The sequence below is a fragment of the Acipenser ruthenus genome, chromosome 20 (assembly GCF_902713425.1).
Source record: "Acipenser ruthenus chromosome 20, fAciRut3.2 maternal haplotype, whole genome shotgun sequence".
NCBI lineage: Eukaryota > Metazoa > Chordata > Actinopteri > Acipenseriformes > Acipenseridae > Acipenser > Acipenser ruthenus.
The window spans coordinates 24,643,250-24,655,941 of record NC_081208.1 but is presented as its reverse complement, the minus strand read 5'-3'; the positions used below and the strand labels follow the sequence as shown (position 1 = coordinate 24,655,941).

Genomic DNA, 12,692 nt, shown 5'->3' with positions numbered 1-12,692 from the left:
TTAATTTGTGTAAAAGGAAAGCCATAATTATCTGAAATATTTGTCTGCATTTGGAAGCCCTGGTGTATAATACATTGAGATGTTCTGTAGAGACCCCTTAGTTTTGTGAGGCATGTGTATTTTCAGGCAGGAATGTTCAGTGAGGTTGAATTATTTCCACATCGTCGTCTCCCCAAGAACGGCGTGCGCAGTGCTGGATCTCTCTCAGTCCAGGGGAAAATGTTTCTCTCTGCTCTGAGAGCCGAAATGCGCTGAGCCTTTAAATGTACTGGTGATGCTTTTTATGCATTGTATGTACGTATTGCATCGTATTGCTTATTTACTGGCGCTGCAAAAGACAGTCTTGCTTCCACTGTAGCATGTTTTTAACATGAACATTTGGATGCAAATTAATTAAAAACTAGAATATGTTTATATATTTGTGATGCACTGACATCACATATTCATTATTTTTTATTCAGTTACTTAAAATATGATGGAATAATAATATTTTAGGACTTGGGGGGGGGGGGGGGGACTACATTTGTGAAATATGCTCAAATAATATTACTGTAATAATAATATCAATCATAATGATTAATACTAGCACTTAGAAGATGACGAATACAATGATTTATTTGGCAAAAAACATTTAAGTATTTATTATTATTATTATTATTATTATTATTATTATTACTATTATTAATATATTTGATTAGGACATATTTGTGTTAATTGTAACTTCAATAGGAAACGTATAATTTAATACTGCTTTAATATTAATGGTAATGATGATATTAATAATAATGATTTGCTCGGAACCCAGTACATTGTTTGAAAGTGATTGCTTGTTCACTTTGACATTTGCTCTCAGTTCCAGTTTGTGGGGGGAGGGTGCATTTTGCTTACAGGCTCTGATGCTTCTTGTTAAATTATTTATCTCTGCGCCGGGGTGGCTACAATAAAGAGACCAGCAGCTGAGATCTTTGAAGCTTGTGGAGTTTCTCAAAGCCACTGGACACTGACACTGTGGGGAGGTAGATTGTGATCCCCCACACTCCTGCCCTTACACACAATAGAAGGATGGCTCAGATTTATTTAGATCAAAGTGTTTTAAGTTTTTAATTAAAAAAAAAAAAAAAAAACCTGAAAGAAACAACCACCCGTTTTAGCTATTAAAGGAAAATGTGAAACGCCGTCGTGGAGCGCGAGTCTGAACGTGTCCCTTTGTTGTGTCCCTTGACATTGCAGGCTAATTTTTCATGGTTATTTGAACTGGAAAATGAAAGAGAGGTTTGTGATTATTTCCTATAAGTGACGACACAATCGCATTACGCTCCAGTACAAATGCAGAGAAGATATTGCCTCTTCATATTTCATGTGAAAGTAATGGCAGAGCCATAGAAAGAAAGAGAAAGAAAAAGGCAGACAATTTCATTAAAATGAAGAAGACAATGGTGAAAAATAGGGGGAATTTTTTTACCTTTGTCTCTTTCCTTGTTAGGGTTTTAACTTTTTGTCTTCTGTTTTTTGTATTCCTAGTAGTTTATTATGAATTTTATTATTTAGGGTGCATAGACAGGTGCTGTTAGTGTTTGTGTCTGCTTGTACAATTTAGAAACCTGAATAGATGACAGTGCACATAAACAAAAGGTTTCTGGCAGCTTTGATCTGAGTTCATCTTAGAATAATCTGTGCCTACTGCCAGTGAGTCAAGAAACCAAAACACTGCTGACACTATTTTCTTGTAAAACTAAAATCAGTTCATTTTATTGAAAGAACATCTTGTTTCCCACACAGTAACGTTTCGGCATGCAGCTTTAGTATTAGGATTTAATTTAAAAAAAAGTGCCATCATCGTCAATAGGGTGTGGGGTCACCAGTGGGCACCCAGGACAGCACTGATTTCAGTTCGACAGGTCAGCAAGGCGTTCAAACTGGACGGATATGTGATCAGTCCTCAATGATGTGTGACTCCTATAGGGAATCAGCAGAAAGGCACAGTTATTACTTTTGTTACCGGTGCAACATCAAGGAGATGCATATTTGACATTATTTTTAACAATGTAATCAGTTGTGTAAGGGACTGCACTGCCCATGCTCCAAACTGCATAAAGCATGCTAACATATGTCCCTATTGGTATACCTTATCCCGTCATGATGGTTTACACTTGTATCCACATCTTTACAGTATTTATTACTGTAGTATACACCTGAACTTGGTCTATACATATATAAATATAGTATTAGGGCCCAACAGCAGAGGTTAGCTGTTAGAACTAAGAGTAGATACTGTGGCGTAGTGGCTGGTGATACATCTAGACAAATCTACTGATAAGTAAATACTCTACATAGATATGTTAATTGATTGATAGGTAGACAGGCTGCACACATTCACACAGACAGCTAGATGGGTATAGATAGATGGCAAACAGGCAGGTTAATATACAAGTACCTATTTGTTTTATTAAAATACTTAAAACACTAAATTGTATATAGTGCATACATTGATGAAGAAATTGTAAAGACTTTTGTAAAATATATAGCCAGGTTCTAATGTCAGACTAAAAATTGAGGGGTACAAATTGAGGAGTACATGGCTGCTAGATAGACAGACAGACAGACATGTATCCTGATGGACAGATACGTTGATAAGCAGGCAGATTAAGAAGATGGATAAATATATTTGTATCCTCATAAAAAGATATTATTGTTGTTTAAATATCAATTATATTTAATGTTGGCGTGTTTGTTATTTTGAAAAAAATCATTAAACCATTATTCTAATAATAATAATAATAATAATAATAATAATAATAATAATAAAATGCAAAACACCAATAAGAAGCCAGTCGTTCTTTTTTTTCCTTTCGAAAAACAGTGGTTTTGAAATGTGTTCTCCCGAGGGAGGTCGGTCTTCCGCGTACCTGGTAATTAAAGTGCATTTGTGGCAAAAGCCAAACCGTGGGAGAGATGAGCTATGAACAAAAGGGCTGTGACAGTTTCAGGTTATGTGATTTTTTTTGTCTATTTTTTTTATGCCAAATGAAAAATCAATACATTTTCTAGGTTATACATATTAAGAATGCCTCCGATGTTTCCATCCCAATTGTGAAATGGGCGGTAGGGCTTTCTCTGGCTGTCAGAACTGTTTCATCGCATTTTCCAAGCCACTGGTGAATATTCCAGAGTTGATGTGATTGCCCTTCGTGACAACGTTAATGGTTATTCCGCCTACCCCCCCCCCCCCCCCAACCATGTTATGCTCTAAGTTTTAAATATTGTTTTAATAATTTGCGGTCCCTGTCGTTTCGTTTTTTTAAAAAGGAACGAAATGTTTTGTATAATTACAAAAAAATTAGAAAGTGTACTTATAGAACAAAGTATTATTATTATTATTATTATTATTATTATTATTATTATTATTCATTTGCAGTAGTCGTATTTGTAACAAAGCTCATTAGAAAAAATAAAATGTGTTAACTACAATTGTATATAGTAAATGTTTTTTCTCCGGTATTCATGTGGCTGCTTAGCCTATTTTAACTAAAAAATAAAGGACTTATGCATCATACAATTGTGTGTGTGTGTGTGTATATATATATATATATATATATATATATATATATATATATATATATACACACACACGGTGAGATAATATTGGTTAACAGAAGAGTTATTTTGAAAACAAAAGGGTCTTTATATTATTACAGTAATAAACAGCAAATGTACTTATCTTACTAAGGTGAAATCCTTCACATAACAAATGGGTCAGGAAACGCTATGTTGTGTCAAACACTGTCTAAACAAACTGCACGTAAGTATATATTTTTTTACTTTGAGTCCCCAAAATATGAACACGACACTAGTGCTTGTTTGTAATACCACTCTGCCTCTTCCGCCTTTGTGGTTTGGGGAGGGGAAAACTCGTCATCCCTTCAGTGGTCGTTATGACGTCACCGAGCACGTATTGTAATTGAGATGGTATGCGCGCGCATTCGGACCTAAGCCGGCTCAGGACACAACCGCAGTGTAAACGCTACGTGAAAAATGATAAGAACCTCTGCGATCAGTTGGACCTGAGTCGGCTTAGGTCCAAGGTGGTAGTGTAAACGTAGCACTAGAAATAGTTGAGCTGGTACACAGTGTAAGAGAGAGAGGGAGACAGTGTCTGTCTATCCAGTCTGTCTCTTTGTGTAGGAAAATAACCTCCAGGCATCCATGTAAAATGACCGGTGAGCTCTTAGCCCTGCACTAAGGCCTTTAGACCACTGCTCGGCAGGGAAATGAGCATCAATCTCTGTTTGTACATCTGTTACAAGGAGCCTAATGGCTTGTCTTTGTTGTGTGTTTTTTGTCAAGCAGGAAGATAATAAAAAGTATTCCAAGCTGTTTGATGTAACCCAACCATTCCTACCATTCGCTGCTAGTTTGTGCTCTTGGTTGCTTCTCTGGTTTTTAGAATGAGATGTTGTTTTCTTCGTACTTCATGCTGTCCTCTGATTGGTCACTACGGGGCAAGTGAGGGTCTTTTGCTATCTGCATTTTTTTCTTGTGCACATAATAATTATATGACTGAAAGCCTGAGATTTATGCTATTCTCATCGACAATAATACCATTTGTATTTCATAAGTTGACACCAAAATGTTCCCACAGTGTGTGTGTGTATATATATTATATATTATGTATATATATTCTAGTCGCCAGGGGGTTGCAGCAGTGAACCGGGATTAATCATCACACAATTCGCGATTCCAAATTGGTGAGAAAAAAATTGGGTAAAATCATTGGCAACGACTAAATAAAAAAAATTAAAAAAAAAAAAAAAAAGCCAAAATATTTAGTTTGTTGTCGACTTTCACCCTGTGTGGAGTTTTGTGTAACTGGAGTTAGAAATAGTAAATAAACATATAGTGAGAGTCAGTGAGAAGTCCCCACAAATATAGGAATGCAAATGTGTGTGCGTGTGTGTGTGTGAACTGAACCATTTCCCACTGCTGATTTCCTATGGAAATAGACCAAGGCTAGGAAACTTGCCCAATCTGCCTTCTTCGTTCAGATTCAAGTCTGAGGAACACAGCTGAGATGCCTGCTTGTGACCTTGACAACTGCAGTGTCCGGAGGTCAGCCCTGCAGCTCACTGAAGCAGAGAAGCTTTCTCCAAATTACCACTGTTCATGACGGGACAACGGGAGGCTCATTAAAACTGAAATCTGATCAGAAAACTGTATCTCGTTGCAGAGAAAAGATTTAACCAGCTTAAAATACATTCATGTATATATATATATATATATATATATATATATATATATATATATATATATATATATATATATATATATATATAATTATTATTATTAGTATATGTATGTGTATATATATATATATATATATATATATATATATATATATATATATATATATATATTATTTTTAAAGACATGAATTCCACTGGTGTAAATTAGATTTTCCCCTTATTAGCCTTTTATGCCTGCTGTGGCGCCCACTTTTAAATCATGACAGATAAAATTAATTCAGCGAAACTGACCCAGAATGACCCGTGTGTGTATAATGTCCACCCAAATGGCCTGCAATTTTCAAAAGCTAAAATGGTGGGTGGGTGGGGTGGAGAGGGGAGATCAAATTAAGTGCTGGACAGTGTAAGGGGGATGGGAATGGGGGATTGGGGGGGGGGGGGCAGTATTGTTCTAAGGCAGTCCGCAAATCCCTGCTGTTTGTAATTAACTCAGCGTTTAAAGTTTTTTAGCTATTTGCTGTCCTAACCCCCACCCCCAGCCTCCTACCCCCCTGCACTTTAAGCCCTGTGGCGAGACAAAGTATTCATTCACATTTAGATTCGTCTACTGTTGGAGGGGTCAAGTCAGGGGCAGGAGGGGAGAGAGGCATGTCTGAGAAAAGCCAGGTTAGAAATCTTACACGTAATTTAGACACATACCACGGGAGAAAGAGAAAGAGAGATGCATCCTTACAGCAAATAAAAAAAAAGGTATGCTTGTTTCATATTCTTACTAGAGGGGAAGCTGAATTGTGGGGTGTGTGTGTGTTTGCCTGCCTGCCTGCCTGCCTGTGCTTGTGAACATTTATCTTTTTTTGGGTAGTGAGTTGGTATGCTCAGTGTAATTGTTTCCCTATGTAGAGAAGTGCATTTTGTATGTGTATGCATGCATTTCAGTATCACAGTGTGATGAAGGGTGCTATCAATTTTCTAAATGCAAGTCCAGTTGTAAAACAACCTAAACTTCATGAATGCAACAAATGATTGGACAGTAGACTGAGGCTGGTTTTGACAGGTGTGTTACTTCCTGAAGACATTGTTCTGGATTTGTATGTTTTTATTTAATTTGATAAATATTAATATATTTCATTTTAGCTTGGGGTTTTAAATTATAATAAAATGTTTTATTAGTATAGAAGCCATATACCAAGTACAAGTATTTGATTTATGTTTCAGATAGAGTTCTTTTTAGATGTTGTATATATATATATATTTTTTTATTTTATATTTGGGAAATATTTTTTTATATGAGAAACTTCAAACATCCACTCCAAAAATCTCCAGTAACACTAAAAGAAAGTTTATGGAGACAAGAGGAATTTTAACATCAGGAAATATCGAAAATAAATATATTTTGTAGGTACTGTTAAAAGAATAATAATAATAATAATAATAATAATAATAATAATAATAATAATAATAATAATAATACAAAAATAGAAGGTTAATTCAAGGACTCTAGAATTAACCATGAATTAACTTTATAGTTTCTTGTCCTGTAGTAAACACAGTCAACAAACACAGTCCAGCCCATGGTTATAGACCTAGCCCTGTAAACTGCTTTTGGTATTAGGAGTCTTGTTTTTTTTTTTTTTTTTTGTATTTTATTTTGTGAAATCCTGACTGAAACAACAACTGGACACTCCCCCTAGATAGGGGATTATTTTGGAGGGGTGTGAGTGTTGTGGAGAGGTGCTGATATAAGGAGAGGACAATGCATGAAAGCTTCCCAGCGCGAGTCCTGTGTCCCATTGTCCTGCTGTACGCTCCTGTCACTTTCATTTTACACCGCACAGCCTGGAGACAGGACTGCTTTGATACAGGGAAAAGGAGGGGGGGTTCAAAAAGGAGAAGGTCCAGAGAGGCTGTGAGGTGTGAAATAAGATTGCTTTTATCTGACACCGCTGCGTAAAAAAAAAAAAAGAAAGCTGCTGAGGCTGGTTTGTTCTTGTGAGGAGAGCAGTATGACGGGAAAGGTTAATGTATTTCAGAATATTACAAAGCAGGAATTATTTAATTAATTTATTTAGAATTACCAGGAGAGAATCCTAATTGAGCCATTGGGACAGAATTATGTATTTCCGCCAAAGTGCTGGAAACAAGAAGCTGCCTCTATGTTGTGTTACTATTTTAAATATTATTAACAGTTTTCCTTTTGCAACAAAATTGTAGCAATTGTTTAAAGGTCTTGATTAAGTGTTAGTGATGTCTGTCTGTCTTTCTGCCTGTGGTGGAATCAGTTCCTGTTCTCTTCTGTCTGAGAGCTGTGTTGAGACGCAAACTGTTCTTCAGCCACTTCATATTGCATTTAGTTTAAAGGGAGCAAGGTGCTGTAAATCGGCTTGCTCGCTCCCATACAGAACACAGGTTGGAGTTGAGTTATGTATTTGTCTTGCACTGTATTTGCAATTTTCACCCTTGTTCTTTCCTTATTTTATTTTTGCCAGTTTGTCTCTCTCCTTTTTTTGCTTTCTTTATTTTTTATTTGTTGATGCTTTCTTTCTTGTTTTCGGTCTTTCTGTCTTTTGTTATTTCATGTTCTCTGTCTTTCTGTTGGTGTATCTTTCTTCCTCTCCATCTCTTTCTCTCTTGCTCAGCTTGTGTAGGGTGACACCTATAGGCCTGCCACAGATTCAACGCTGAGAAACAACATTGAGCTTTAGAAAATACACTCTGGGATTCCTTTAGCCACAACCAAACCGGGGCACACACCACACCTGCCTCAATTCTCTTCAGTTTGAGATGAGCTGTGGTGATGCCAGTTTATATAATAAGTAACAAATAGAGAAAGCATACAGCTGAATTATTAAGTAGAGCATTACATAGATAAAGCAAAGCTCCTACACTGCAAAAAGTACTTTTCTGTGATTTGATTTATTTTTATTTACTTTTTTGCCACTAGTAACTTTGGTATCTATTATTTAGTATTTATTTTATATATGTATATATATATATATATATATATATATATATATATATATATATATATATATATATATATATATATATATATATATAGCTCCACTGTTTGTTTTCAAACACACTTTCCCTTGACAGTGGTACGTTAAACATACAAATAGAGAGAAGCTGGCTCTTATGAGTAATATATATATATATATATATATATATATATATATATATATATATATATATATATATATATATATATATATAAAAATTAGCTGAAGTACCCGCCGTTGCCCAGGGAAATTCAGTATTTCATTATTTCAAACATGACAAATTGGGGAACGGTAGCCTCATGGTTTCCTATAAGTTACCGATCTTGGGTGTCGCACAATGCGCTTGGACCCCTTTCCCTTTTTTTAACTTGATTTTTTTAGTTTTTTGTCATTTTTACATTCCTTTTACATTTTTGTTCTTTTTATTTTTATTTGGTTTTGTGGGTTTGTTTGATTTGAGATACATGGCTACTATTGTGATCCAGCAATGAGGTTACTAAATAAAGTACCCCGTGGGTCAAAATTTCTTTCCCCTTCTCAAGGGAGCATATATATAAAATTAAAAAAAAATTGTGCACAAAAGGTTTAAATTATTACAAAATAATTTATTTCAGAGGAAAGAAGGGCTTTTGTCTGAAATGTCCTGAAATTAAAAGATTTTTAATCGCTTAAACCTTTTGTGTACATGGTGATCATTAGTAGCTTAGTAGCTCTCTCTCTCTCTCCTCTCTCTCTCTCTCTCTCTCTCTCTCTCTCTCTCTCTCTCTCTCTCCCTCCCTTTCCCTTTTGGACGGAAATTGGAGGTTACCACGGAAACATAATAGAAACATGCTTTATAATAGAAAAAATATGCATGTAGGATCTTGGGAACACTTAAATGTGCTTTCTACTCCAAGCCAGTTATCCTACTTAAATACCTTTATTTAAAACACAAGATCTCAGCATTCTCAGTGCACTAGTGCCTAACAGCATAATCCATAGTCCAATAATTTGGTTTTAAACAGACGCATGGAAATGTGCACGGATATGAACCTTAAGAAGGGCTGTTTTGGTTTAAATTTGCAAAAAGAAGAAAAAAAGCTTTTGGTCTGAAAAGCTCTGAAATGAGTGAAAATAACTAGACTAGGGATCTCCAACCTGGTCCTGGAGAGCTACTGTGGCTGCTGGCTTTTGTTTCAACCAAGCTCTCAGTTACTTAATTGAACCAAATGGCTTAATTAGTCAAGATTAACAGGTGTTCCAGATCTTTAGCCACTGATGATGTAAAGACACCTAGAAAACCTGCTGGATAGGGGCTCTCCAGGACCACGGTTGGAGACCCCTGAACTAGACACTCCACCCCGCACCCTAAAAACTATAGCTTTATCACAGAGTTCCTTGCTGGCCTCACAATAAGATTAGCCAACCATATTTTGTTGCTTCTTATCCCCCTTTTTTGTGCCAGTGGTTTGTCAAGAATCACTCAAATAGTCAGCCCTCAATGCCTCTTAAGTACTTCCTTTAAGGAACAGCAGTTTTGCCAAAAAGGTCTGTAGAAAAGGGGTGTAATTTTAAAGACATTTTTTAAGTTTTGTATCGCTTTGATCCATGGTATGTAACCGCTGCAAAAATGACAGGGTGTCAAACGTGGGTTTCAGGGGAAGAGGTTTCCTCCGGCTAAAATGGCCTTTGGGGAAGATAAACAAACTAGAATGTGAACAAGGCTTGCCTTCTGGGAAAGGTGCGTGTACAGAAAGAAAACTGCTATATTTTAGTATGTGATTGTATGACAAGTCATATTTAAGTGGAATATAAACTTCCTATTGAGCCATTATCTAAAAATGATCGTCTGACCCTCTACAAAAAACAGACAGACTTTATCGTTGAACTGGGATTTATTTCACTGTCCAGTCCTGGCTTCATATAAAAGGGCACTGGATGAAGCTAAACTTGCACTAAAAACAACCCCAGCCCAGAGCATGTGATTTATTGTGGCATGCTTCTATTTTCCAGATTGCAAGATAAATCTGTTCTGTCTGCTTGTTCCATTCTTAATTTGATTATTTTATTATTTTTGACCATCTTGAAGACATTACCTCCAATAAGCACATTACAGAAGGTCATAGAATCCCACAGCTGTATGTATTTTTTAGTGTTTTCTTTTATTTTGTTAATTATTTTTTTTTATGACTTTTCTTCAAAAAAAACTTGGCATTTATACGGCAATTTTCTAAACACTATTGGCAATTTAAAACGAGGAAACAATCGCTTATGTGCAATTTAAGAACTATAACAGGTACAGTAAAAGACAGATTAGAACAGGTACAGTAAAAGCCAGATTATTTATGTGGATCTTGTTCTGGGTAGAAAATAGATTATAAACAGCAGAAGGCTTAATGTGGAAGTATATTTGTTTGGTTGAACTCTTCCACTTTTTAAATTGGGCATATTACTTTCATCCCCAAGAGTCCTTCTTGCTAGTTCATTTTTTCTTTTCTTTTCTTTTTTTTAAATGTCATTTTAATTCATGAAGTTAGGATTTGAATGGCTTGGACTCAAGTAAATATGCTCATCTCAAATAATCTCCTGCTCTTGCTAATCTCAACACGGTGACTGCAGACAGATCCATTTCCATTCCATTTCCGACTGAGCATAAACATATTGTATTAATACAATTATTTGTTTAGTTCCTTGCAGAAGCCACTAACTGATTTTATTTTCTATTATTTATTCACATTTCTTAAACAAATCTAGAGAAAAATGTGTGATGCAAAAATGACCATGTTATTTGTTTTGTCGGATAATTTGGTGGAGTACAGGGTTAAATAATACTATATTTATTTTTATAATTCTGAATACTGTTCTATTTATATCTTTACTACACCACATTATTTCTGTAGAAGAGGTTCACTTTAGAAGATTTTTGGAGGGGGCAGGTTGGTTTTTGTAACTTGAGGTTCTGCAGTTCAAAGGAGCAACACAGTCGATTTCACGAAGCTGTTTTTACCTGTCAGGCTTGGTTAGCTGTCTGAATTTGACTGAAGTGTAAATATTTAAACAGGATATATATTTTTTTGTTGTTGTTGTTAAGCCATCAATATATCAATAATCTGATGTGCAGAGAATAGTGTGTGGAAGCATTTTCAAAGAACATTTAAGTACATTTGCCAAGAATTAGCTGACTTCTGTAATAACTGATTGGGGCTTATTGACTGAGGAACAGTCTACTATCGGCGGATCAATTTTGTCATCTATCAGTCCTACTACTTTTAAACAAACTTAAAGGCGAGGGAGGGGGAGGCTGGGAGTCACTGGGGGGGAATAAAGAAGATTGATGCTCATTTTATTAGCTTTTTTGTTCATGCTTTTTTTCTTCTGCATTACTTACAGATGACATTATCGCTTCTCCCATTGTTTTGAGTTCATTCCCTTTTAAATGGTCTTGGATATTGACCAAATGCTTTTTAACTGGCAGTAAAATAAATTGCAGAAATGAAAAAAGAAAGGTTTAAATATTTATGATTTATAATTTGCATTACCTGTGCAATTACACAAAAAAAACACGGGTTGAGAATTGGAAAGCGTGCTGATTTTTAAATGGATAATGAATTTGGAGGAAGTAAAACTGTTCTCAGTTTATGCACAGTACAGTTGCTGACTTTTTTGTCTGTATAGAAAATGGGTGTCATTTTGATGATGTATATGAAGTTTTGTATTGTTTTAATTTTAAATTAATGTTAGGATTTTTGTTTTATTGTATATAAATAACAACAAGGAAACTGTATTTTTAAAATGGTAAAATTGTATTATTAGTAGTAGTAGTAGTACTGGAAGCAGCAGCAGTAGTAGTAGTAGTATACATTTAAAATACGTTTTCATAAAAAAACAAATCAGATATAGAAGTTGCTTCTTCAGAAAGAAAATGGTCTTATACTCTTATAAAAAAAATACCAATATTTCTGAAGCAACTGATTAATTGGAAATCTAGTTACATGTCTTCCTCCATAGAAAATAAATATAATTAGCTGATGTTGTATTGCCAGGCTCATCCCCTGTGCTGTTGTATTCCATTGTATATTATGCAGTACACTACATTTTATAGAAATTCCTTTTTATAACCTTGTAATTGAATGTCACTGGGTGTAAATGCCTCCTATAGAAAAAAGGAAAGCCAGCCCTTTAATAGAATCAGCCAATTCTGAGTGAGGTTATTTACATGTCCTGTGCTCTCCTCCCCCTCTAGGAGAGCTGAGTGAGGATGTGGAGGCTGCCAGTGAGACCACTACAGACCAGGAGGACCAAACCAAAGACAGAGACAGTGGGGGGGAAAAGGAGCTCACCAAAGGGACAGGTAAGGCCCATCTTTGTGTCTTCCACAATCAACCAGTACGACAGGCATTCAGTCAAAAGTCTTGGGCCTTTATTAATTAATGAATTGATTGACTTATTTATTCATTCACTCATTCCTTTATGA

General features: G+C 35.5%; 1 protein-coding gene across 1 annotated transcript in view; it reads left to right on the top strand.

Annotated features, from left to right (window-relative positions):
• The window catches only part of LOC117425577 (zinc finger homeobox protein 3-like), a 136,691-nt gene that overhangs the window by 101,751 nt on the left and 22,248 nt on the right, over nt 1-12,692 (top strand). The window contains 1 exon segment of the mRNA XM_034042592.3: nt 12,462-12,569. Coding sequence (XP_033898483.3) covers nt 12,462-12,569 — 108 coding nt within the window.